This window comes from Orycteropus afer, unplaced genomic scaffold, assembly GCF_000298275.1.
Source record: "Orycteropus afer afer isolate SDZICR_OR568_19922 unplaced genomic scaffold, OryAfe1.0 scaffold00142, whole genome shotgun sequence".
Classification (NCBI taxonomy): domain Eukaryota; kingdom Metazoa; phylum Chordata; class Mammalia; order Tubulidentata; family Orycteropodidae; genus Orycteropus; species Orycteropus afer.
The window spans coordinates 4,058,820-4,083,868 of record NW_006921729.1 but is presented as its reverse complement, the minus strand read 5'-3'; the positions used below and the strand labels follow the sequence as shown (position 1 = coordinate 4,083,868).

The 25,049-nt window shown below is 39.4% G+C and overlaps 1 protein-coding gene across 1 annotated transcript in view; it reads left to right on the top strand.

Annotated features, from left to right (window-relative positions):
- SCN11A (sodium voltage-gated channel alpha subunit 11) overlaps nt 1–25,049 on the top strand; it is a 141,026-nt gene that overhangs the window by 112,337 nt on the left and 3,640 nt on the right. The window contains exons 20-25 of the mRNA XM_007945722.2: nt 5,122–5,223; nt 5,677–5,946; nt 6,634–6,687; nt 12,466–12,607; nt 18,223–18,323; nt 23,452–23,722. Of these exons, the coding sequence (XP_007943913.2) occupies nt 5,122–5,223; nt 5,677–5,946; nt 6,634–6,687; nt 12,466–12,607; nt 18,223–18,323; nt 23,452–23,722 (940 nt within the window). The remainder of the gene's footprint in view (nt 1–5,121; nt 5,224–5,676; nt 5,947–6,633; nt 6,688–12,465; nt 12,608–18,222; nt 18,324–23,451; nt 23,723–25,049) is intronic.

The window sequence follows — 25,049 nt, the reverse complement described above, 5'->3', positions numbered from 1 at the left end:
GTGCCCTTTCAGAAGAAAATTGCCAGGTTTATCTTCTGAGGTACCTGTGGGTAGATTCGAACCACCAACATTTTGTCTGGTACTTGAGTTCTTAACCATTTGTGCCACCCAGGGACAGAATAATGGACCACATTTATTGATGCTCTATCTGTACCAGGTACTCTGCCAAGTGCTTCACATGCATTGTCTCTTTTAGTTACCACACATTTCCTATGTAGTAGGTACTCATGTTTTTTTCCCATTTTCAGAGGAAGTAACTAAGTCATAGAGAAGCTAAGAAACATGTTTAAGATAAACCAGCTAGAAGTGGTGGAGATGAGACTCAAGCCTAGTAAGTTTCAATCCAGAGCCCTTGATTTTAATATCTGTACCTTTTCTAATCATGAGAGAATTAGCCAGAGTTTGTCCCTGCTATTTGTTTATTTTTAATGTTTTATTGTGCTTTAGGTGAAAATTTACAGTTTTCCATTCAACAATTCATACTCATTTTGTTTCATGCCATTGATTGCAGCCCCCACAATGCAACAACACTGATCCCACTTCCCTGCAGTTTACCGTTTTCATTTGTCCTTCTTTCTTATCTCTTCCTGCCTTCTGAACTTTATTCCTAGGCAAATGCTGCCCTATTGATCTCTAGTGGTTGATTGTTCCAAGGAGTGCAAACCTCCCTGGGGTTATGTTTGCCTTATAGACCCTTCTATTGTTTGTCTGAAAGTTGGGGGTGGGGGTGAGTTCAGTTCCAGGCCTGAAGGGTGACTAAGGGCCATAGTCTCAGGGCTCCACCAGTCTATCCCACCAGAGAGCCTGGTCTTTTTTTTATACTATTATTTTGAGTTTCATCCCACATTTTTCTCCCACTCTATCCAGAAATTTCTAATGTGATTCCTTTCAGAGCTGTTGGCAGTGGTAGCCAGGTACCATCTAGTTCTTCTAATCTCAGGGTCATGGAGGTTGGGGTTCTTGTGGTCCATTAGTCCTTTGGACTAATTGTTTCCACGTACCTTTGCTTTTCTTCACTTTTCTTTTCTCCAGTGGGGAAAGATAATAGTTGCACCATAGGTGGCCACTCACAAGCTTTTAAGACCCTAGTCAATACTTGCCAAAGTAGGATGTAGAATATTTTCTTTATGGATTATGTTGTTCCAATTCACCTTGATGTCCCTGAAGACTATGGTTCTGAGCCTCCAAGCCCAGCAACTCATTCCCTCAAGTTGTTCTGTTATGCCTAAGAAGTTTTCATAACTTTGATCCCTATACACTCTACTATACTGATGGATATATTTGCAGCCTATATATATATGCATATATATCCTCTGTCAAACCTATATATATTTGTAGGTGTAGTCCCATTCAAGGAGCTCTGGTAGTGTAGTGGCTAAGGCACTTGACTGCTAACCAGAAGGCCGGTGGTTCAAACCCACCAGCCACAACTTGGAAGGAAGGTTGGGCAATCTACTTCCATAGTGATACCAACTCAGAAACCCAAGGAGGAGTCCCTATGAGTTGGGTCCAACTTGACACCACATAACAACAACAACAGTCCCATTTACCTTCCCACACCTATTCACCTTTCATATCTATTTATCCACTCATAGATTATTGTTGTTACTGTTTTTGCAGGATTGTATATGCAATTGTATTTATCTCTGCTGCCCTTAACTCTTGTGTTCCTCCTGTGTCTTCCTTTGCCTTGTTCAGTTTGTCCTGACTTCTTCCTCATTGTGTGTCCCTTTCCCTTCACCCAAGTTAATATATGTCTACTCTCAAAGTATTAAATTACCATCCCTTCCTTTCCCATCCCTTGTATCCATCAAAGAATGTTTCTTTCTGTGTGAAAACTTTTCTTGACTTTTATAATATTGGTCTCATACAAAATGTCTTCCAGGTTCATCCATGTTATGAGGTGTTTCTCAGTTTCATTGTTATTCTTTAATGTTGTATGTTGTATGTATGTACCATAGTGTGTTTATTATTCATCCATTTATGGGCATTTAGGTTGTTTTCTATCTTTTTGCTATTGTGACTAGTGGTGCAATGAACATAGATGTGCATATATCTGTTCATGTCACAGCTGTTATTTCTGTAGGATATATACCTAGTGGTATATAGAGCTTTGATGGTGCAGTACCTAAGGCATCTGGCATCTGCCTGCTAACCAGAAGGTTGGTGGTTCAAACCCACAAGCTGCTCCACAGAAGGAAGATGGGGCAATCTATTTCTGTAAATATTTACTGCATTGGCAAGCCAATGGGGGTTGCTATGAATTGGAATCTACTCGATGACAGTGAGCTTTTTTTTTTTTTTTTAAATATCTAGTAGTGGGATTGTTGGATTTTATGATATTTCTATTTCCAACTTTTTAAGGAGCACTATCCATTTTCCACAGTGGTTGTACCATTTTCCACAGTGGTTGTACCATTTTATAGTCCCACTAGCATTGTATAAGAGTTCCAGTCTCTCCGCACTCCTGCCAGCATTTGTTATTTGTCCCTGCTGTTAAGAAAGTAGATGTAACAAATACATGAGCACAAGTCATGTTGCTAACAAACCCCACTGAAGAACCATAAAGTTTTTGGTAGACACAAATAGGACATGTGGTCTGGCATTTTAAAAAGGCATTGATGCCATAGGAGCTCCAACAAGAATCAAAGAGAGGAATAAAAATATCCACATATGTTTCAGTCCTACAAGCTTCCAGAGTACAAATCACTCTGCACCCAATATCTTAGATTATAGTGAAGAATCTACAAGTTAGGTGGAATGATTGTTACTTCTATTCTAGGGGCCTATGATTTACTGAGAAAAGCCTAAATCTAACTGGTGTACTCTATCTGCTCTTGTCTTTCTGCATGATCATAAGCAAAGTAGTTTCCTTCTTTCAACATTCGTTTTCACAAGGATAAAAATGAGGGTGTAACTAACTATAAACCACACAAGTATAAAATGAAAAGCATAAATCTAGCAATAATCATTAAAAAATCAAAACAGCCAAAAACTACCCTGTCAGAAAAGGGCACTAGGCCTAGATAGTTTTACAGGCGAGTTTTACCAAACTTCCAAGGAATATTATAATATTATAGACATAATCTAAAAAAATTAATAGAATAAGAAAATAAAATGACTGCTAAACATTTTTTATGAACATAGATATGAAAATCTTAAATAAAATGTTAGAAAATTGTATCCAGCCATTCATTTAAAAATACATAATGACTAACTTTTTTTATCTGAGGAATTCAAAGACTTCTCAACCTGATGAGTAAGATAGAATGGGAAAGAATGTGGATTTTTTTTTTTTATGTCTCAATATCTCATCTGTCCTCCTAACTTGGTGTCACAGAAACTGGGAATGAAGTTCCCAGTGAAAAGGTGTATGATGTCCTTCTGGGAAAACTTCTTCCCCAGCAATGATAGTAGTGATTTTGGAAAACCAGAAGAACTGCCGAGCTTTGCTATCCTCTTCCCCCTGGCTAGGACCAAGGCAGAAGGAGTATTTGTGGAAAAACTGCTTTAATAACTCTCCCAACAAGCAATACTTTTACAAAATGCTTATTTGAAAACTAATATTCTCTGGTAGCATAGTGGCTAAGGCGCTTGACTGCTAACCAGAAGGCTGGAGGTTCAAACCCACCAGCCACTCCTCTGAAGGAAGATGGGGTAATCTACTTCCGTAGTGATACCACCTCAGAAACCCAAGGAGGGGTCACTATGAGTCGGGGCCAACTCGATGGCACACAACAGCAACAACAAATTCTATTAAAATCATCAGATAAATGTTTTTTTTGAATTGATAGTTATTTCTTGGGAGCTCTGGTAGCATAGTGGCTAAGACACTTGCCTGCTAACCAGACGACTGGCGGTTCAAACCCACCAGCCACTCCTCGGAAGGAAGGTTGGGCAATCCTACTTCCGTAGTGATACTGCCTCGGAAACCCAAGGAGGGGTCGCTATGAGTCGGTATGACTCGACGGCACATAACAACAACAACAACAAAGTTATTTCTTTAAAAAATTAATTACAAATTTTTAAATCTTGATATACTCTCGTATTAACTCTCTTAACTTGAAAATATTTTATTAGGGCAGTGGAGTTGGAAGAGTTAGTGTGGGATATTTTTAGGTAATGAACTCTGATGTTGAATATCAACATTCCCTTCCCGTACAGCTGAACAACTCCCCTTCCAAGTCAATCCTCTGAATACTCTTTATAACAATAAAAATGGCTGAACATCTGGAAAAAGCAGTCTTTGACTTAAGCTCAGCATATTGTTTTAACTTAGTATGCTTATAGAGCACCTAGCAGCAACAACACAGAGCTTTCCAAACCTCAACCCTGTCTTTCTGGGGAGAAGTATGTTGGGAGAGAAAATTGCATTTAATTCCCCAAAAAGGAGTTATTTGAGTAAGGGGAAATATTAGCAACCAATTTATTACTTCTTTTTATTTTGATATAACTTTAGACTTCCAGAAAAGTTGCAAAACACAGTATAAAAGAACACATTGTATTCTCTTTGCATACTCACCAGTTTTTAACATTTCACCCCACTTTCTTTGCTTTTTGTTTCTCTGCTTTTTTCTAAACTATTTTAAATCAAGTTGCAGACATCATGCCCCCTTGTCCCTAAACATTTCAGTGTGTTTCCTAAGAACAAGGGCATTCTTTCACATAATTACAAGAATTCTCAAAATTTGAAAATTCAACATTGCATCAATACTAAAATTGACAATCCATTTTCAAATTTTGTCAAATTGTCACAGTAAGATCCTTTATAGCTAATTTCCCTCCTCAGTCAGGATTCAATCCAGTATTCCACATTGCACTTAATTATCACATTTCCTTGCTTTACTTTAATATAGAACAGTTCTTTCTTTATCTTTTATTAAATAAGTAAAGCAAATGCATCATTCTCACCTTTATGGATTGTAGCTTTGCCAGACAGTCAAATGGACTCTTCACCTGCCCTCTCCCTTCCAGCACTATCTGACAGTCTTCTAGCAAGCTCTGTCGGGTTAGACTACATGGACATAATATGCCTGCCTTCTCAGAATGACGACTCTGAATCCCCTGTCAGCTTCCTTGGGCATGCTGTCAGGTACTACCTGTGGCTTTTTCTCCTGGCAGGTCTCTGTGATAAGTCTCTCCAACTTAAAGGAATTAAAATCCTTCCGGACTCTGCGAGCCCTGAGGCCTCTTCGAGCATTGTCCCAGTTTGAAGGAATGAAGGTAAGTTCTTCAGGTGGATAGGAGAAAGCTCAGCTAGCAAAGGAAGGATATTAGTTCTCTCAGGCTTGGGTTTCTTTAAATTGCCAAGATTTTCCTGGGCTCCTTCCCACTCAGCCCAGTGCTTACAATTTGAGAGCTCTCTGGAGAGAAGTCTAAGTCTGTAGTCTCTACCGTAAAAGAGCCAAGATAGGCTCTGCCTTCCCCTCAGAATCCTAAGGCAGGAATCTCATAAGTCCATCACTAGAGGACAATTCTCCAGTTATTCTAAGTGGCAATAGAAAGGAAACACATGACTCATCAAGCTGAGAGAAGGGGTGAGGACAGAGTGTGGAGAATGAAGGCATGGCTTGAAGAAATCCAGCATCACACAGTGGACGCAGCCTGGGGAGATCAAGAGCTTGGTGACTCTTACCTGCTTCTTGGAGTGTTTTTCTTCCATTTTGTTTCTTCAAGGTGGTGGTCAATGCTCTCATAGGTGCCATACCTGCCATTCTGAATGTTTTGCTTGTCTGCCTCATTTTCTGGCTTACATTTTGTATTCTGGGAGTAAACATATTTTCTGGAAAATTTGGAAGATGCATCAATGGAACAGATAGGAACGCAGTTATAGATTATGAAAGAATTGCAAACCGAAGCCAATGTGAGAATGAAAATTTTTTCTGGGTCAACCTGGAAGTCAATTTTGACAATGTGGGAATGGCTTACCTCGCCCTGCTGCAAGTGGTAAGTGTTCTTGGCATGTGTTTTTACCCTGAGGAGAGCAAACTTAAAAGAACTATAAACAATTTTTCAGGTAATAACAATGCAGCAACTCCATTGAGATAATCCTTATATGGGAGCCAATGCCTTCTAGAATTGTCCCGAGTATCTCCAAATTTATTGTTTACTGAGCGCCAGTCTCCAAGTGATATCCCTTTGAAGGGCTATACATCTCACCTTGTCCTCCATGGCATCTTGCTTTCCAGACCTCAGACAGAGAGGGAAGGGGCCGAAGATGCCAGATCATCCATTAAATATGGTTCCTTGTTGGAAGCCAGCTCCAGGTCAAACCATAGTACCCAGGTCTTGCACATACCGTGCAAACAGATGTGGCATCAGGAAACAGGAGACAAAACTTAATCAGGAGAACAAAACAACTGGTCCACACGATCTCTAATAATTTTCTGAGGTGTAAATTTTTTTTGTTTTTTTAAATTTTTATCTTGTGCAAATGAAGTAGAAGAGGAAAAAATACAAGACACCCCATCCTTAAGCAACCTTTCACTGTTCTTTCATTTGGACTTTCTGTCCTGGAAGGGTAAAACATCATCTTAAATACGTCTCCCCACTGGGCCTTATTTGCATTGCATGGCGTGTGTCTGTTGACAGCAAGTGTACAATTATGTTCTTATTTCTTTGCTTTTATTGCAGGCAACATTTAAGGGTTGGACAGAAATTATGTATGCAGCTGTTGATTCCAGAGGGGTGAGTCTGTGTTTCACCCTATTACATAGTGCTGAGGTCAAATCAGGTATATCATGGACAGTCCAGAGTTTCCTACATCATAGTTCCAGTGGCCAGAATTTCTCATCTTTGTTTCTTTGAAACAAGACACCATGAAAAAACATTGCTCAATTTAAAAGGTACTTATGCATCTTCCAGTAAGAATCTGCCACCTTAGCATACTGCAGAGTCCAATCTACTTTCTCCATGAAGACCAAGGAGAAACCACTCACGTAAGAGATGGGGCCAGAAGCAACAAAATCACAGGGGCCTTGATTTTCCTCTATCTCACCTTTTCTTCTCTGCTATTCATAAGGTTTTCCCTGGCCAGTTTTTGAGAAGTGGATGGCCTCTTCCTTCTTCCTAGTCTGTCTTAGTCTGTAAGCTGCATTGAAACCTGTGCATCACGTGCATCTCTGCTGGCGTCTGAAACACCAGTGGCACAGCCTCAAGCCTCACAGCAATGTGCAAGCCCCGCAGGATAACAAACTGACAGACAAGTTTGTCTTCCTTAGCTGTTAGAAAACTCTGCACTCTCCCCTTACCTAATTCCTACCTGGAACCTGCCACTTTGTGGTCCCTGGCCGCTCTCTCCCTTTCCTGGCTCCAGGGGACTTGGAGCCTAGCCTTTCCTCCCTCCACTTTACCTGGATATCATACCGTTCCGGAGGTCCCAGGCCTCTCCTACTCCCTCCCTTTCCTGGCTCTAGGGGGCTAGGGGCCTAACTTGCCTCCTGCTCCTTTTTACCTGGATATCCTGCTGTTCTGCAGGTCCCCAGCCTCACCTGCTCCCTCCCTTTCCTGGCTCCAGGGGACTTGGGGCCTAGCCTTGCCTTCACAAATGGAAGAAATGACAAGATAAAAGAGCTAAACAGAAGGTTTCAAAGAGCAGCCCGAGCCGACAAAGCCAATTACTATAATGAAATGTGCAAAGACCTGGAGTTAGAAAACCAAAAGGGAAGAACACGTTCAGCATTTCTCAAGCTAAAAGAACTGAGGAAAATATTTAAGCCTTAAGTTGCAATATTGAAAGATTCTATGGGAAAAATGTTGAATGATGCAGGAAGCATCAAAAGAAGATGGAAGGAATACACTGTTACTGTACTGAAAAGAACTGGTCGATTTTCATCCATTTCAGGGGGTGACATATGATCTAGAACCAGTGGTACTGAAGGAAGAAGTTGAAGCTGCACTGAAAGAATTGGTGAAGAGCAAACAAGGTTCCAGGAATTGATGGACTACTCATTGAGATGTTTCAACAAATGGATGCCCTGCTGGAGGCATTCACTTGGTTATGCCAAGAGATTTGGAAGACAGCTACCTGGCCAACTGAATAGAAGAGATCCATATTTGTACCCATTCCAAAGAAAGGTGATCGCACAGAATATGGAAATTATCGAACAATATCATTAATATTACATGCAAGTAAAATCTTACTGAAGATAATTCAAAAACAGTTGCAGCAGTATATTGACAGAGAACTTCCAGACATGCAAGCTGGATTTGGAAGAGGACATGGAATGAAGGATATCATTACTGATGTCAGATGGATCTTGGCTTGAAGCAAAGAATACCAGAAAGATGTTTACTTGTGTTTTATTGGCTATGCAAAAGGATTTGATTGTGTAGATCATAACAAATTATGGATAACATTGAGAAGAATGGGAATTCCGGAACACTTAATTGTAGTCATGAGGAACCTGGTACATAGACCAGGAGGCTGTCATTTGAACAGAAAAAGGGAACACTACATGGTTTAAAATCAAGAAGGGAGTGTGTCAGGGTTGTTTCCTTTCACCATACTTATTCAATCTGAATGCTGAGCAAATAATCCAAGAAGCTGGACTATATGAAGAAGAACATGGCATTAGGATTGGAGGAAGAATCATTAACAATCTGTGATACACTGGCGACACAACTTTGCTTGCTGAAAGTGAGGATGACTTGAAGTACTTACTGATGAAGATTGAAGAATACAGTCTGTAGTATGGATTACATCTCAATATAAAGAAAACAAAAATCTTCACAACTGATCCTATAAGCAACATTACGATAAATGGAGAAAAGATTGAAATTGTCAAAAGCTTCCCATTACTTGGTTCTACAATCGATGCCAATGGAAGCAGCAGTCAGGACATCAGACGATGTATAGCACTGGGCAAATTGGCTGCAAAGGACCTCTTTCAAGTGCTGAAGGGCAAAGATGTCTCCTTGAGGAGTAAGGTGTGCCTGACACAAGCTATGGTATTTTCAATCGTCTCATATGCACGTGAGAGCTGGACATTGAATAAGGAAGACTGAAAAAGAATTGATGCTTTTGAGCTGTGGTGTTAGTGAAGAATGCTGAAAGTACCATGGACTGCTAGAAGAACTAACAGGTCTGTCGTGGAGGAAGTATAGCCAGAATGCCCCTTAGAGGTGAGAATGGCCAGACTTCGTTTCACATTCTTTAGTTATGTTGTCAGAAGGGACCATTCCCTGGAGAAGGATGTCATGCTTGGTAAGGTGGAGAGTCGATGAAAGAGGGGAAAGCCCTCAAACGGATGGATTGACACTGTGGCAGCAGTGATGGGCTCAAGTATAGCAAGAATCATGGAGCTGGCTCAGGACTGGGCAATGTTTCGTTCTGCTGTGCATAGGGTCACTATGAGTTGGAAACTACTCAACAGCACCCAACAACACCTCTTCTTCAAATGAATGGACAGGCAGAAGCCAAGTTTCAAAGGGAACTTACCCTTGACTATGGGAAAACCTTAAGACTGGACTAAAACTGAGCAAGAGAGACCCTTCCATGGCCCAGGCTCTCCAGAGACTAAAGGAGTTTCTGGTGATTGCCAACTGTTGAATTTCTAGCTAATCTAGAAAGCGATCATGGCTTTAAAGTGTTGGAAGAATACTGAATAATCTCATCCATTTCCATTTCCCAATTGGGAAAACTGAGGGATAAAGAAAGGGAGTTGCCTAAAGCAATCAATGAACAAATGGTTGTATCAGGGATAGAACCAGGATTGCTAATTTTCTCATATTGTAATATGTGGGTGTGTGTTGTTTGTTTGAGAATCTGTAGAGTTGATTTCTGGCACATCTTAAGTGTTTGATACATGGGAGCTACTAGTGAGAGGTATATGAACAGTGATATAGAAATAGTAGAGGTAATTTACAACAAAAGAAATATCTTAAAATTATTAATGTGTTCATTTCTTTTACTTTTTGAGTACATGATTTTCACCCGAGTTTGCCTTAGGCATCCATCTGCCTTGACGTGGAGTTGAAGGATGGGGAGGAGGACTTACTAAATGTATGGGAGAAGTATGTGGCTCACATATGCTCCCAGAATGAGTGATAGGTGGAAGGAAGTGTGTGGAGGGTCCCTTCCCTGATGCTTGTCCTGCAGATGTAATCTGGCTTCTAGCACGATGACCCTTGTCTGTGTAGTCACAGAGCATCCTGCTGGTTTCAAATACCGAAGCTGTGACTGGTAAAACCATGAACAATTCCTCCTGGCCTCAAATGCAGGCTTTTTTTTACCCTGGCTATCGGTTCCTTGCCCAGGCCACATGGTGGAAACTGAGGGAAGTTCAAGAGCTTGTGGTACTCCACACTCCTAACTAAACCTGCTTAACCAATATATCTCAGGCCTTCCCAGCACAGCCATTTCCTTCCAGAAAAAAACAGAAATGGAACACAAACCCTCCGTGTTCCCCTCAAATCACTATAGACCCAAATAAGTAAAATCAGGATACACGTCTCAAGTCTCTGATCTTCTCTGTCTCTGTTTCTTCTTCCTAGGGACAAATTAGGTGAGCTTTTGTTTTCTTCTATTCCTGTCTTAACCTTATTACTCTATCTCTCCAAGCTGTTGATATATCAAAGAGGGACATAAAAGAATTTAGACACACCTATAGCATAGTCCTAAGGAACTTGACTGCTAACCAGAAGGCTGGCAGTTCAAACCCATTAGCCACTCCTCAGAAGGAAGGTTGGGCAATCTACTTCTGTAGTGAAACAACCTTGGAAACCCAAGGGGGGTCGCTATGAATCGGAACCAACTCGATAGCCATGAGTTTGGTTTTTTGGTTTTTATATCTCAAGACAGTAGCCTAGTTTACAAGACTATTATCCCACTGCATAATCTTATTTTAAATGTAAGATGTTGGATATTAATTCTTTCTTTCAGCTACACTGTTTCTGTTATAATGCCTACTCTTTGCTCAAAGGAAAAAAAAATGGATACCTCAGTCAACTGAGACTAAGATCCTCAGGACAAAAGAGAAAAATAATATCTCCATTTCTTACCTTAATTAACTAGTATATATGGTAAACTAACTACTCACTGCAGTGAAGTCTGATCTGACTCATAGCAACCCCTCCTTGGGTTTCAAAATCAGTATCACTACGGAAGTAGATTGTCCAATCTTCCTTCCAAGGAGTGGCTGGTGGGTTTGAAGTGCCAGTTAGTAATCAATGGTTAGCAGTCAAATGCCTTAGGCACTAAGCCACCAGAGCTCCCGGTATATATGGTAGGTGTTGAATAACAGGTATCATAAATACATTCAACAGATGACAGACCCATCAACACTCAGCTCTATCTTTGAACAAGATCAGGGGAAGGAGAAAGGAAATCCTCCCATCACTTCCACCAAAATGACAATGTGACAATGTGAAGACCTTGGACGAAAGGGATCTCAGATGCTTTTGACAACCCTGACCTGGGAGAACTTGGTTGTAATCAATTTGTACCCATTCTGGCACTTGATCATTCATTCATGTGTTCACTCAATGTGTATTGAGAATCTACATGTCAGAGGGTATGCAAAACCCTTGCTGTTAGGTAGATTCTGGCTCATGGCAACCCCTGTGTTACAGTGTAGAAGTGAACTCCACAGGGTTTCCTTGGCTGTAATTTTTACGTGAGAAAATTGCCAGGTGTTTCATTTGTGGTGCCACTGGCTAGGTTCCAACTTGCAACCTTTCAGTTAGCAGCCGAGTGCAAACTGTTAGAGTTCAGTTAGAGCACAGACTGCTGTGCCACCCAGGTACCTGTGAAGGTGTGCTAAAACGAAAAAATCAAACCCACTGCCATTGGTTTGATTCCAACTCATAGCGACCCTATAGGATAGAGTCAAATTGCCCCATAGGGTTTCTAAGGCTGTAAATCTTTACAGAAACAGACTGCCTCCTCATTCTTCCACAAAGTAGCTGATGGGTTTGAATTGCCAGCCTTTTGGTTAGCAGTGGAATGCTTTAAATACTATACCACCAGAGCTCCTTTTTAAAGATATGCTAGGCACTAAGAATAACAGTGAATAAGACATAACTACAGATGAGATAGAACAGTGGGAATATAAAGGTTGCGGTAATTCAGCAAGAGTTGGTGGATCAGTCATCCCTGCCTGAGGTGAACTTGCCTCTTCTCTAGTGTTCTTGCTTCCATCTGGCCTCCTTTATTTACTTTTCCACATAGAGATCCTAGAGACCTTTATAAGGGACACGTGTGACTGTCCCACACCCCTCTCTCCACAGTTTAAAAGAAAAAGCCTAGTCCTCTCACCCCCTGCAAGCTGAGCTAGGGGACACTGAAAAACAAATCCTTCTAGAGGCCATGGGGCTGTGTGGGAGAGGCTGGGTAGTTAATACTGTTGCTGAGAAACATTTTGGTCTTCTAGATAAGGCAGTTGAGGTTTTTGTTTTTGTTTTTGTTTTTGTTTTCCTTCACCCCTAGTAATTGTTCTTGTCTCTCATTTTAAAAAATCCTAACAGGCAGAGGAACAGCCAAAGTTTGAAGCAAATAAATACATGTATCTGTACTTCGTAGTTTTTATCATCTTTGGCTCATTCTTCACTCTGAATCTATTTATTGGTGTTATTATTGACAACTTCAACCAACAACAGAAAAAGATAAGTATATGTGGGTTGTCCTGACTGGGTAATTTCATCTCTGCTCTCCAAAGAATGGAATGTTATTCTGGTCTAGATTGTTGTGCAAAGTAGCCTTTACCATCTGCATGAGAGCAAAGCCTCAACCTGGGGAAGATTCTCAAAGATGAGGCTGAAAGGGACTTGAGAACACTTGGGTTTTTACCCAATCATTGTTTTATTCTCTGTCTCTGTCTCACTCTCTTATAGACATTGTTACTGTCAATATTAAGCCTGATAGTAATTGAACCCACTAGAATTAATATTTATGACACGTTGAAAAGGGGTTTTTCTTAAAAGCTGAACTTTCCATCAACTTAAATAATTTCTTTCATGGGAGGTAATTTAAGTACATGTTGTTGTTAGTCCTGCTAGAGTCCATTTTGACTCATTGCAACTCCATGTGAGCAGAGTACAACTGCTTAGTACTCATATTTTAACAACTGTTCAAGTGTACTTTGAGTTAAAAATATATATACATTCTCTTTTAGCAAACATGGGTCCTAACCCCCAACACCTAAGCCTTAGTAGAACTATAAAGCCTACTTGGAAAGATGGTTGGGGAAGAGGCAATGTTAGGGAGAATTTTTTCCTATGTTACAATAGACAGATGTTTGTTTTTCTGATCCTAAAATCCATAGAAGCTTTGCACTACATTTGGAAAACAAAGGAAGATACAAAGAAAATTTAAGTTACCCATCAGCAAACCACAGGATAAATCTTTCTGCAATGCCTCTCTTATTATTTTGATACCATTCCTCCCACTTTCTTTCTAACCAAACATTGCTTACAGTTGGGATTACACTCTCTATATTTTCAGTTTTGTAGCTTGACTCTGTTAGTTATGAGTCCTTATCATGAAATCATTTCTGATATAAGGGTTTTCAGGGATGAATTATATCCCATGTTATAGATAAACCACAGTTTGTCATAATCTTCCTCTCTTTTTGAACATTTAGGTAGTTTTCACATTCCTTGCTCTTCTAAAACAATCATGACCATTCTTGAAACTCTTTCTGTGCATCTCTGATTATTTCCTCAGGATCAATTCCTAGAATTAAAATATTTAAGGCATTAAAAATGTGTTGTCAAATTACCTTCCAGAAATGCTATGCTGGTAGAGAGGGAGAACAATGTGGAACAAAACTCAAAATCATTTGGAGGGAAAAAAGGCAGGGGGGGACCAGGTTTGCTGGTCCAGTAGAGCCTGGTGGAACCACTGAGACTATGGCCCCTAGCTGCCTTTCGGGTCTGGAATTGAACCCACACCTGTGGTTTCCAGCCAAACAAAAGACAGGCATATGAGTTGAACATTTACCTCAAGTAGATACACTCCTTGGAGAGGACAATCATGGGAGAAAGAAGGGCTGCTTATGCATAGGGAGACAGCTCAAGGGGCAGGAGCCCATGGAGGGATGGACACTGGGAAGAGGTAACTGGGGGGAGGAGGTAGGAGGGGAGCTGTTGCATTGTGGTAAACTGTGGTCAATGTCATGAGACACAGTGTATGTGAACTGCTGTATGGGAAGTGAATTTGCTCTGTAAATCTTCACCCACATCACAATAAGGAAAAATAAATTTAAAAAAAAAATGCTATGCTGAGTATTCTCCTGCAGGAGATGGGAATGTCTGTTTATTCTGTTCTTATTATTCAGAATGTTAAAACTTTTATTACCTTTTCTAGTTTAATGTTATCTCATTATTTTATTTTCATTTATTTGATCATTAGTAAGATAACACATTTTTTCACAGGTTGATGACCTAGTTAGCATTTTTCCCTTAAGAATTAATTTCTTATATTCTTTGTACATTTTAAAAAATATTTTTATTTTGATTTTTTTGTTGTGGTCAGTATATATAGGAGCGCTGGTGGTGCAGTGAATAAGTGCTCAGCTGCTAACCAAAAGGTTGGCGGATTGAACCCCCCAGCTGCTCTATGGGAGAAAGATGTGGCAGTCTGCTTCCATAAAGATTACAGGCTTGGAAACTCTGTGAGGCAGTTCTACTCTGTTTCATAGGGTCAAAATGAATCAGAATCAACTCAATGTCAGTAGGTTTGGTTTGGGGGTTAAATACATATAACAAAATATTTGCCATTTCAACTTTTTCTCATGTATAGTTCAGTGACTTCATTACATTTATCATGTTGTATGACCATCACTACTGTTGTTGTTGTTGTTATTTTTCATTGAGTCAGACCTGACTCATAGCGACCCCTCCCTGAGTTTTCAAGGCAGTATCACTACAGAAGTAGATTGCCCACCTTCCTTCCAAGGAGTGGCTGATGGGTTTGAACCGCCAGCCTTTTGGTTAGTAGTCAAGTGCCTTAGGCACTATGCTATGTGTTTCCAAACTCTTCCCATCACCTGTAGTGGAAGCTTTTTAAAATGGAATTATCATCATTTTCACACATGTTTTTAGGTAGCAAATCCAGTTCATGACTTGCTTCTTAGATGTTTGTAAGGATGTTTCTGACTTGTAGACATTTAGGATTTTTATGGCATCAAACTGCCAATCCTGTCCTTTTCGGCTTCTTCTCTTGCATTAATATCCTGAAGGCATTTCTCAATCCTCAGGAAACTAAATATTCACCTATGGTTTTCCTAATTGGTTTTTTTTTTTTATTAGGATTTGGGTGAAGATTTACAGAGTAAATTCACTTTTCATACAGCAGTTCACATATACTTTGTCTCATGTCATTGACCAAAATTTACAATGCAGCAGCTCCCCTCCCACTTCCTCCCCATAGTTACCTCCTCCCAGTGTCCATCCCTTCATACTCTTCGAGAGGCCCATTGTCTGCCAACCCTGTATATGATCTTGGATACACTCTCCATTTAGACATACATAATTGTTTAGCTTGTTCACCCATCTATCCGTCCCTATACCCATGTTTGCTTTCATTGACAACTCAGTATTGTATTTACAAAGGGGGGTTTTCCTAATTGTTTTATGGCTCTTTATTTTCTTTTTTCCTGTTGGACTCTTGTAATCCATCTGCAATGCACCTGGATACTGACTAGCCTTCTTAAAGTCTGCTGGGGAAGTCATTCACTGTCCTCATGCAACTATATCATTGCCACTACTCAGGAGTGTGCTAGTTAGAGTCACCTCTGTAATATGCAACTTGATTGCAATCAATCCCTGCAGTTTGGATGTCAGCCCTTGTGATTTTATATTTGGGCTTATATTTGAAATTCCTATTTTGATCAGTCCACAGCACATTTTTGTTTTGTTTTATTTTGTTTTTTTCGTTTTCATTTTGGAAATTTTAAACATGCACAAGACTATAGAGCACAAACCTAAACTACCCATCACCCAGCACAGCATTTATTGGCTTAAGAAAGTCTTTTTGTCCTCTGTGCCTTTATCCAACTCTGACACCAGATCTTTTTTTTAATAGCAAATCATAGACATCACAACATTGCATCAAGTATTTCTTATAAAATATCTCTTTTTAAAACATAACCACAATTCTATTATCACACCTACAAAAAACAATTAATGCAAATTCCTAATATCACTAAAGACCCAGTCAATATTCAGATTTCCCAGATTTTTAATTTTTAAGTACTTATTTGTTTATATTAAAGGTGTTTTGTTTTTGTTTTTTTCCAAATCAGGACTCAAATAAGATCCTCCCATTTCAGAGCTTCCTTGTTCTCTGGAGTAACAAGGTGTCCCAGGATTGGGCAATATCTTTCCTGACCCAGATCAGGAAATCAGCCATTTCTCTAAGGAGTGCTGGTTTCCTTAGTGGGAAATGGTTTTCTGAGACCACAATCTTGGTCATCATTTTTAGGCTATTTAGTGGACAAAGCTACTTCAAATTCATGAATTCAAGGAAATACGTATGTGGAAATACACATACTGATCACTCAGATTCAGGACTATAAGGTTTTCAGTTTCTCTTTTCAAAATCAGGACTCAAATAAGATCTTCCCATTTGAGAGCTTTCTTGTTCTCTGGAATGACTGCATCTTTTCTTTTCCACACTGAGAAATCTAGTATCGAGGGCACTGGAGATGATAGAATTAAAAATTTCCACAATTACTCATTTTCTTCATCCCACAAACACCCAAAACAGTCTCAGAACAACATTATTAATACTATCATGATGAACATGATTATTGAAAGCACTGTTACCACTGCACATCTCAAAATAATGAGGTTAACTTCTAAGGCTGCTATTTTTGGTCCATAGAGGTAGTGTAGATTGAGACTCCAAACCTTCCCTTCCATTCACATTAGGCCACTGCCTTTGATCCCGACCCCTTTGTGGTTTTTAAAATCCAAGAGTCTGTTTTATATCCAGTTGTTGTCAAATCAGTTCTGACTCATGGCAATACCATGTGTTGCACAGTAGAACTATTCCATAGGGTTTTAAAAGCTAAGATCTTTCAAAAGTCTAATTTATAGGTATTAGCAAATGTCTTTAGGCCAGCCATGACTTCAGGGCTAATTTACTACTTTATTTTTTATTTTATTTTATTAAAAAATATTTTTTGATTTGCAGATCATGGAAACTCAGTTATACTTTAAAAGAAATTCTGTTTTGTTTTATCCAGTGTTTCTAGATAATTTGTCCTTCAATTTCCAGAAATTAAAATCCTAGTTCTTTTTTTTTCATTCTTTCTTGCTTAGAAGTGAAAACATTTAACAGCCCCCCCTTTTTTTAATCCCCTGAGAATGACTTCAAACAAGGATTATGAAACTTTGTTGTATTGTTTGATCTATTCATTATTTAGGAGAATTTAATTTAGTATTTTATGAGACGTTTGTCCATATGCTTGTAAAGATTCCATAGATGTTTGCAAAAAATGTGTAACCTTTGTTTGTATTATAAAAAGTGAAGTTTAACTGACAAAAGTAATCTTATTTCTCTTCATTCCTTGATTAAAACTCTATTTCCTTTTAGCCCTCTCTAGAGTCCAGACCCTTTCACTTTTCATTAAAATTTTAAGAATTGTTAATAAAAATGTAATATAACTTTTTTTTTTTTATTAGGATTTGGGTAAAGATTTACAGAGTAAATTCACTTTTCATACAGCAGTTCACATATACTTTGTCTCATGTCATTGACCAAAATTTACAATGCAGCAGCTCCCCTCCCACTTCCTCCCCATAGTTACCTCCTCCCAGTGTCCATCCCTTCATACTCTTCTGCACTCTGAGCTATCTCCCTGTGCATAAGCAGCCCTTCCTTCTCCCATGATTGTTCTCTCCAGGGCGTGTATCTACTTGAGGTAAATATTTAACTCACATGCCTGTACTTTGTTTGGCTGGAAACCACAGTTGTGGGTTCAATTCCAGACCTGAAGGGCAGCTAGGGGCCATAGTCTCAGTGGTTACACCAGGCTCTATTGGACCAGCAAACCTGGTCCCCACCTTCTTTTTTTTTTTTTTTTTTTGCCTCCAAATGATTTTGAGTTTTGTACCACATTGTTCTCCCTCTTTATGCAGGATCTCCTACATCCCTTCCAAGTGGATGGCAGTGGTAAAATGTAATATAACTTTAAAACGATTTCCAAATATTCAGAACTCATCTCAAAAAACAAAAACTATGGAAGTAATTATCTCCCATATTCTCCATATACCTAGGTGGCCAAGACATTTTTATGACAGAAGAACAGAAGAAATACTACAATGCAATGAAAAAACTGGGATCCAAAAAACCTCAAAAACCCATTCCAAGGCCTCTGGTGAGAGCAATTGAGTAATTCTAATTGCTTACATTATGACTGATTGATTAAGTAATGAGGAACCTAGATTTCTGCAATCTCCTTTATTCTTTGAATTCACAGACACTATCTAAGAACTCAAAAAAAAAAAAAAAAAAAAAAACCCAAATGTACTGGTAATTCTCATGTCCTTAGGGAAAGAAGACAATCTAATTCAACAGTAAGACCTTGGGCAACAACTTTCAATTGCTTTTTAGTGAGCACACAGGGAGTGCGGAGGATACATTCACTGCAGGGATGTAAACATAGCAGTTTGTTTGAACTTCATGTTGCCAAAATGTAAAATATATGTGTGATATTTTTGCCAGAAGTTTCTGGTGTGAGGTTGACATCATGCATTCTCATTTGTACTTCACAAGTATTTTTGATAAAATTTCTGCATCAGCAGTCAGCAAATTTTTTCAGTAAAGGACAAGATAGTAATTATTTTAGGCTTTGTGGGTTATGTGGTGTGATAGTTAAAGTTATGTGTTAACTTGGCTGGACCATGGTTTTGAGTGGCTAGGCATCTGGATCTAGTTATTCCCCATGATGAGATTTTAATCATTTTCATGATGGAATCTGCTGTGAGCAGCTAAGTAGCTGCCTTTGGGGAGTGGTCTGCTTCCATTGTATAAGGAGAACTTTTGAGGAAGGTCTCTAGCTTTTTGGCACATCTGGATCCTACATTTGGCCGAGTCTTCATCTCAGTGGCCTGCTGTGTTGCCTGCCAATCTTGGGATTGTTCCTGGACTTGAACTAGTGGTCTGCCACGGGCCTGTTGATTTTGGGATTGTGCCATTCTACTTGCTGACCTTGCATTTGTCAGCCTCAGTAGCCAGCAGCTGGCTGAGATAGAAGTCTCCAGCTCCAGGGGCCTGGAATAAGAGGCAGAGCTGAAGCCCAAGGTTGAAGGGCCTTCACCCAGCCCCTAGAGCTGGCACTCTGGATTTGGACTGTTAGCCTCCTAAAGAGTAGGAGAATAAGTTCTTGCTTGTTAAAGCCATCCCTTTGTAGTGTAGCAGCACTAGAAAACCAAGACCCATGTCCTTTTATCATCATGCTACAAAAACAGCTGTAGACAATACGTAAGTGAATGGACAGGGCTGTGTTCCAATAAAAATTTTTTATGGATACTGAAATTTGGATTTCATATATTTTTCACATATCACAAAATAATATTCCTCTTTTGAATTTTTCCAATCACTATAACTGTGAGGATCATTCTTAGTTCATGGGCTATACAATAGCTATGGGCCAGAATTGGCCTGTGCACCTGGGTTGGTTGACTCCTGTTTTCCATGCATCCAACTTTAAGGTACTAAGGGCAATATCAAAGTGTCAGCCAGTGCTGCTCTGTGCTTGCAGTCTATATGAGGAGCTGGGACGCTGTGTAGACATTTGAGAATATTAGATTCTAAAGTAGCACAACAGTTGTAGTTGATATCCCTGACAACTGAGTTTGAAAGGCTTTCAGGGCAGGGAGGGTCAGTGGGGGCTGAAAAGTTGGGAAAACAGTATGGAAGAGGGCTTTGAGATCTGACTCATTTAAAGGGTTTTAAGATTTTCATTTGGGACAGGAGATCCAATGTGATTCACCACCACCACCACCACCCATTATCTTCAAGTTGATTGCGACTTTGAGTGAAACTATAGTACAGAGTAGAACTGTCCTGTAGAGTTTCAAAGGCTGTAAATCTTTATGGAAGGAGACTACCATATCTTTCTGCTGTGGAGCGGCTGGTGGGTTCAAAACACTGACCTTAAGGTTAGCGGCCGAGCGCTTAACCACTGTGCCATCAGGGCTCCCACCGTAATCTACCAAACTCTAAACCCAACTCACTGCCCTTGAGTCAGACCTGACTCATAGTCTACCCCTCGTTGGATTTCCAAGGCAGTATCATTATGGAAGTAGATTGCCCAACCTTCCTTCTGAGGAGTGGCTGTTTGAACCGCCAGCCCTCTGGTTAGCAGTTACATGCCTAAGGCATGTTTAATTCACTACTGGATTTCCAACACTCAGAATAATATAAAATAGTATATAATGTATTCTCAGTAATTATTTGTTGAATGAAAGAATATGTTTTAGGGCACAGATGATAGTGTATCCTAGTAGTATAGATATTTGTATTGCACTAAAAATGTTTATAAATATCAGGGCAAACTGTTTAGAATTTGTCCTGTATACAATGCAGGATTTTTGACCAGAAATTAATGATAACATTGTAATTGGGAAAGTTTAATATGCCAACAGTCTGTGGGACTTCAGTTTACCTAAGTCAAATCTAGCTTTTAAGTGCCCAATCTCATTTCTAGTACTAATTTCATTTTGAAATTCTCATTTGAACTTGAGCTAACAAAAAAGACAAGGAATTTTTGTTTACATGTGCATTCACACAGCCACTGACTCAATACCAGCTGGTCCTAGGTTAGGAATGAACTACAAGACTCATGAGGCTCAATGTGTTCCTTCATATTGACCAGTTTACTTCCTAAAGATTTGAAGTGAGCACTGCAGCACACAGCCAAACAGAAGCTGTAACATCACAGAGGCAGCTTCTACATTCCTCCACTGCACAAGGCATGTTTGGCAACAGTGGATGAACTTGAAGTTGGCATGGATTGTCAATTCCATTCCTTACCTATCTTTTACGACATTTGTCACATGGTTCCTCTGGGGTAGGTGCTCAGTTGCAGCCCTCCCAGTGCAACTACGACTTGCCAATCAAGTTTCCACAGTGAACAATTCTGATCACCAAGTCTAATGTCACCAGTTAACTCCTTCATCTTAACTTCCTGCATTCCAGAGAGCAGTGCTGCAGGAGATAGATCCAGTGTCACCTCCCCAGGTGTCCCTGAGTGTGGGCTAAGACTTCCAGTCAGCTGCTAACCTTTTACCCTCAACTTTACCTCCTAGAGAGGAAAAAAAAACCTCAAACAAAACTCACTGCCAATGAGCTGATTCCAACTCACAGTGACCCCCACTGGGTTTCTGAGGCTGTAAATCTTTACAGAAGTAGGTGGCCCCATCTTCCTTCCATGGAGCAGCTGGTGGATTTGAACTCCTGACCTTCTGCTTAGTAGCCAAATGCCTTATCCACTACACCACCAGAGCGCCTTACCTTCCTAGAGGTTTTTTAAATCTCTGAAATCTAAATATTATCTTCTGACTTTGGGAACAAATGACTAGCTATTGTATGCTGGGACAGGGGAATTCAACTTTTTTAAGCTTGAGAAGGGATGCTTTTCATTTTGAGCAATAGTGCAAGGGATCTGGAATAATTTTCTATTTCTTCTGAAGCATCCACAGAGGAATGCTTACTTGGGTTAAAAATCATACTGAGATGGAGGAGTCAGTATACGTGCTGAAGTGACATAGACTGACAAAGAAGGCTTTTGCATCATTACTGTTTTAGATCATTTATACCCTTAACCTCCATTTGTCTAAATGTTAGAGCTGAACTAAAGAAGTGGATCTTTATTCTTGCCCCTCATTCTGCTTCCCCATAGAACACTCTTAAAAGTATCTTTTCTCCTAGGTCCTTTTTGGCTTCTCAGATGTATTCCTACATAGGGATTGCATTTGACTTTCACATATCTTCTCCAAGCTCCTTGATAAAAGGCTTAGGGCTGTCAGCTCATGATTTGAAAGACACAAATTTAAGCATAGTGTCCCTCCGATGCTGTCCCTCCTGTGTTTCTTCTCACCACCCTTGCTGTACTGAGTGGTATCATTTACTCTCATGGTTTCAATTCACATCAATACTGATGCCATTGAACCGCATACTTGTTGTCCAGCTTCTGCACCTCAACTCCAAACCCACACCTGCACCTGCCCCATGGTCCTTGGATGTCCCATTGGACATGCTCAGGACAGAGCTCATCACCTGCCTGCAAAACTGCTCATCCTTTGTGTTCTCCAGCTAGTTGAATGGCTCCACCGAACAGACATGAGAGCCTCAGCTTTCACTACAGTCAAATAGTCTTTGATTCCTCTTGCTCCTACCTCCATGTTAGCTCTTAAATCTATGAACTTAAATTAACTCTTAAATTTATAAGGTTTAAATCTGTTAACTCTTTCTCCACAGTTATCCCCACAAGCCTGGGTTACCACACAGATCCTTGGGTAATCTCTAGATTATCACAACCAATCTTTAGATGTATTCTAAATAGAATTGTGTATGCATACTTTGATTAGATGATAATATAAAATATATGTATATTCTAAAACAACCAGTTTATAGTCAAAAACTCCTACACAATTTCAGTGTCTGAGTATGTGTTTAAGTATGTGTTTCCACCCAGTAGAGACCAAAATAGTGCTTTACAGCAGTTACACTAAGAAACTAGTGGAATAACTGCATCATTTCAATGCCCATGGTAGATTAAGCATGCTAACTTGGGTTGGAACCTGTGCCAAAGCAATTAGTACATGCTCACTAATCAATGGTATGGCCATCCATTCACAAGCCAATGTGTAAGTTTGCCATCAGTAATAATATGAAATAATCTATTTTTATGTTTCCATTTTTAGTAATCGTTGAGTCATAGTCCCATTTATCTAGCCTTATCCTCAAGTAAACAAGAATGAGAAAATTGGCATTCAAGAATTACCTAAATACAGAGTTTTGGTTAAGTGTAAGGTCTGCTTATTCTGAACTGGTAGTCAGAGCCTTAGAGAAGTTAATTCTATTTTATCCAACACACTTACATAAACTGGTATTCTCTGCATTAATATGACTGAAGTCAAATTACAGAAACAGATGAAATATGGAGAGTAAGCTTCTTTTTCTTCTGAAACCCAACATGAGCTACTTTCTTTCAGCAAAACAACATCATCCATCACATCAGAACTATGTTGTTAATAAAAATTGTATAAGCCTAAGCAGCTTATAACCAATTACATAATAAAATTTAAAGGAAAATATGTCAGACACTACTGGGAATCTACAAGGATTTCTTGTCTTTTAACAAGTATCTGTGCCTTTTTCAAGAAACTGCTTTATTTGTAAAAGAGAATGCATTCTATTGTCTTCATGTGCCTTTTTTATGTACGTGATTTCATTCTTACAACTTGAAATAATCTATGATTTCTTTTTCTCCCCCTCAGAACAAATGTCAAGGTCTCGTGTTCGACCTAGTCACAGGCCAGGTCTTTGACATCCTCATCATAAGTCTCATTGTCCTAAACATGATTAGCATGATGGCTGAATCAGCGGACCAATCTGAAGACATGGAAACCAACCTTGAGCATCTCAACCTGGCCTTTGTGGTTATCTTTACAATAGAGTGTCTCATCAAAATCTTTGCTTTGAGGCAGTACTACTTCACCAATGGCTGGAATTTATTTGATTGTGTGGTCGTGGTTCTTTCTATTGTTAGTAAGTAAAATCAGCAGCCAGAGGGGCTTTAGAATGAGAGCCAGAGGTAAACTTGTAAATTGCCATGAGTCATGCAAATTATGTATGTCCAAATAATCCACAAAGCCATGGATCTGCGCTTAACAAGGTTTGTGAAATAATAAAATGCCATTCTCTAATGAGAAGTTGCCAGGAGATACAGTATAATTTCTATACTGTTGACTGTCTACACAATTGACATGGAGAGTTAAATCTCTATGTGGATAGTTTCTTCAATGAAGATAGAAAAAATTAAGATGACTTAAAAGTTTTTGTGGGAGCTACACAATTTACTAAACTAATTGAGTCTGATTCACCTTTCTGGTGCAATGCTAATCCCTGATAAACGTTTTATGTAGTTGTAAGGATTTGGCCTTCAGTGTCCCATGTTTTTTCTTTGTTCAAATCCCTATGGGTACCCGATCACAGTTGCCCCCTGAGATAATGCTGTGCCTTCCCTTGCCACCTCTGCAGGGCCCCAGGGCCATTCTGGATTGGGCCTCCTAGGGTGTGTCATAAGGATAACCAGGGTCTTCTTTGCTCCATATCCCCTGTTAATTTAAATGACTATACTTATCTCAACTTCTTTGACACTTTCATCAACCTGCCATATTCTAAAATCGGTGTATTTTCCTTACCATGGACAGGAGTAACTATATTTATGGAAGGAGATTATTAAAAAAAGAGACTTATTATAGGATATCTTTTTATTAAACACACAGACAAACACACATACATGTCAGCTATGAACATTAAATTCTTCATGGCTAAACCATGAGTTTACTCTGTTTTTTGTTTAAAACTAAACCTTAAATTTAACTTTTATAATTGTGTAAAACTGCCCAGGAGCCCTTCTCATAGTTCAAAAAGACAATGGAAACTAATTTGACAATTGGAAGCTTCTGTGTACTCTCAGAAAGAAACCAATTTGTTGGATTAAAATATTTTGGTTCCTGTTGCTACAGCAATGAAGATGTTTCAGAGAGCAAGAAAATGGTGCAACTGACACTCTGCTCCGGTTTCTCAACTATAAAACTTACATAGATAAAGTTAAGCAATCAATTCTTCAGTGGGCTTAGAGTTCAATAGACTTTTAAACCTTATTAGTCAATTCCAGTCACAAGTTCTGGTAAAACTGACAGCAGCAATAAAACTTAGAGAATGGTGATAGGATGAGTCTGGGGTGTTCCCTTTAGAGACCATACAGGGCCCTTCCTCCAACATCCAGGAAGTAACTCATTCATTTCACTGTTTATTGAGCTCATTCCAGGCAGTACCAGGCCTTGTACCAAAAAAAAAAAAAAAAAAA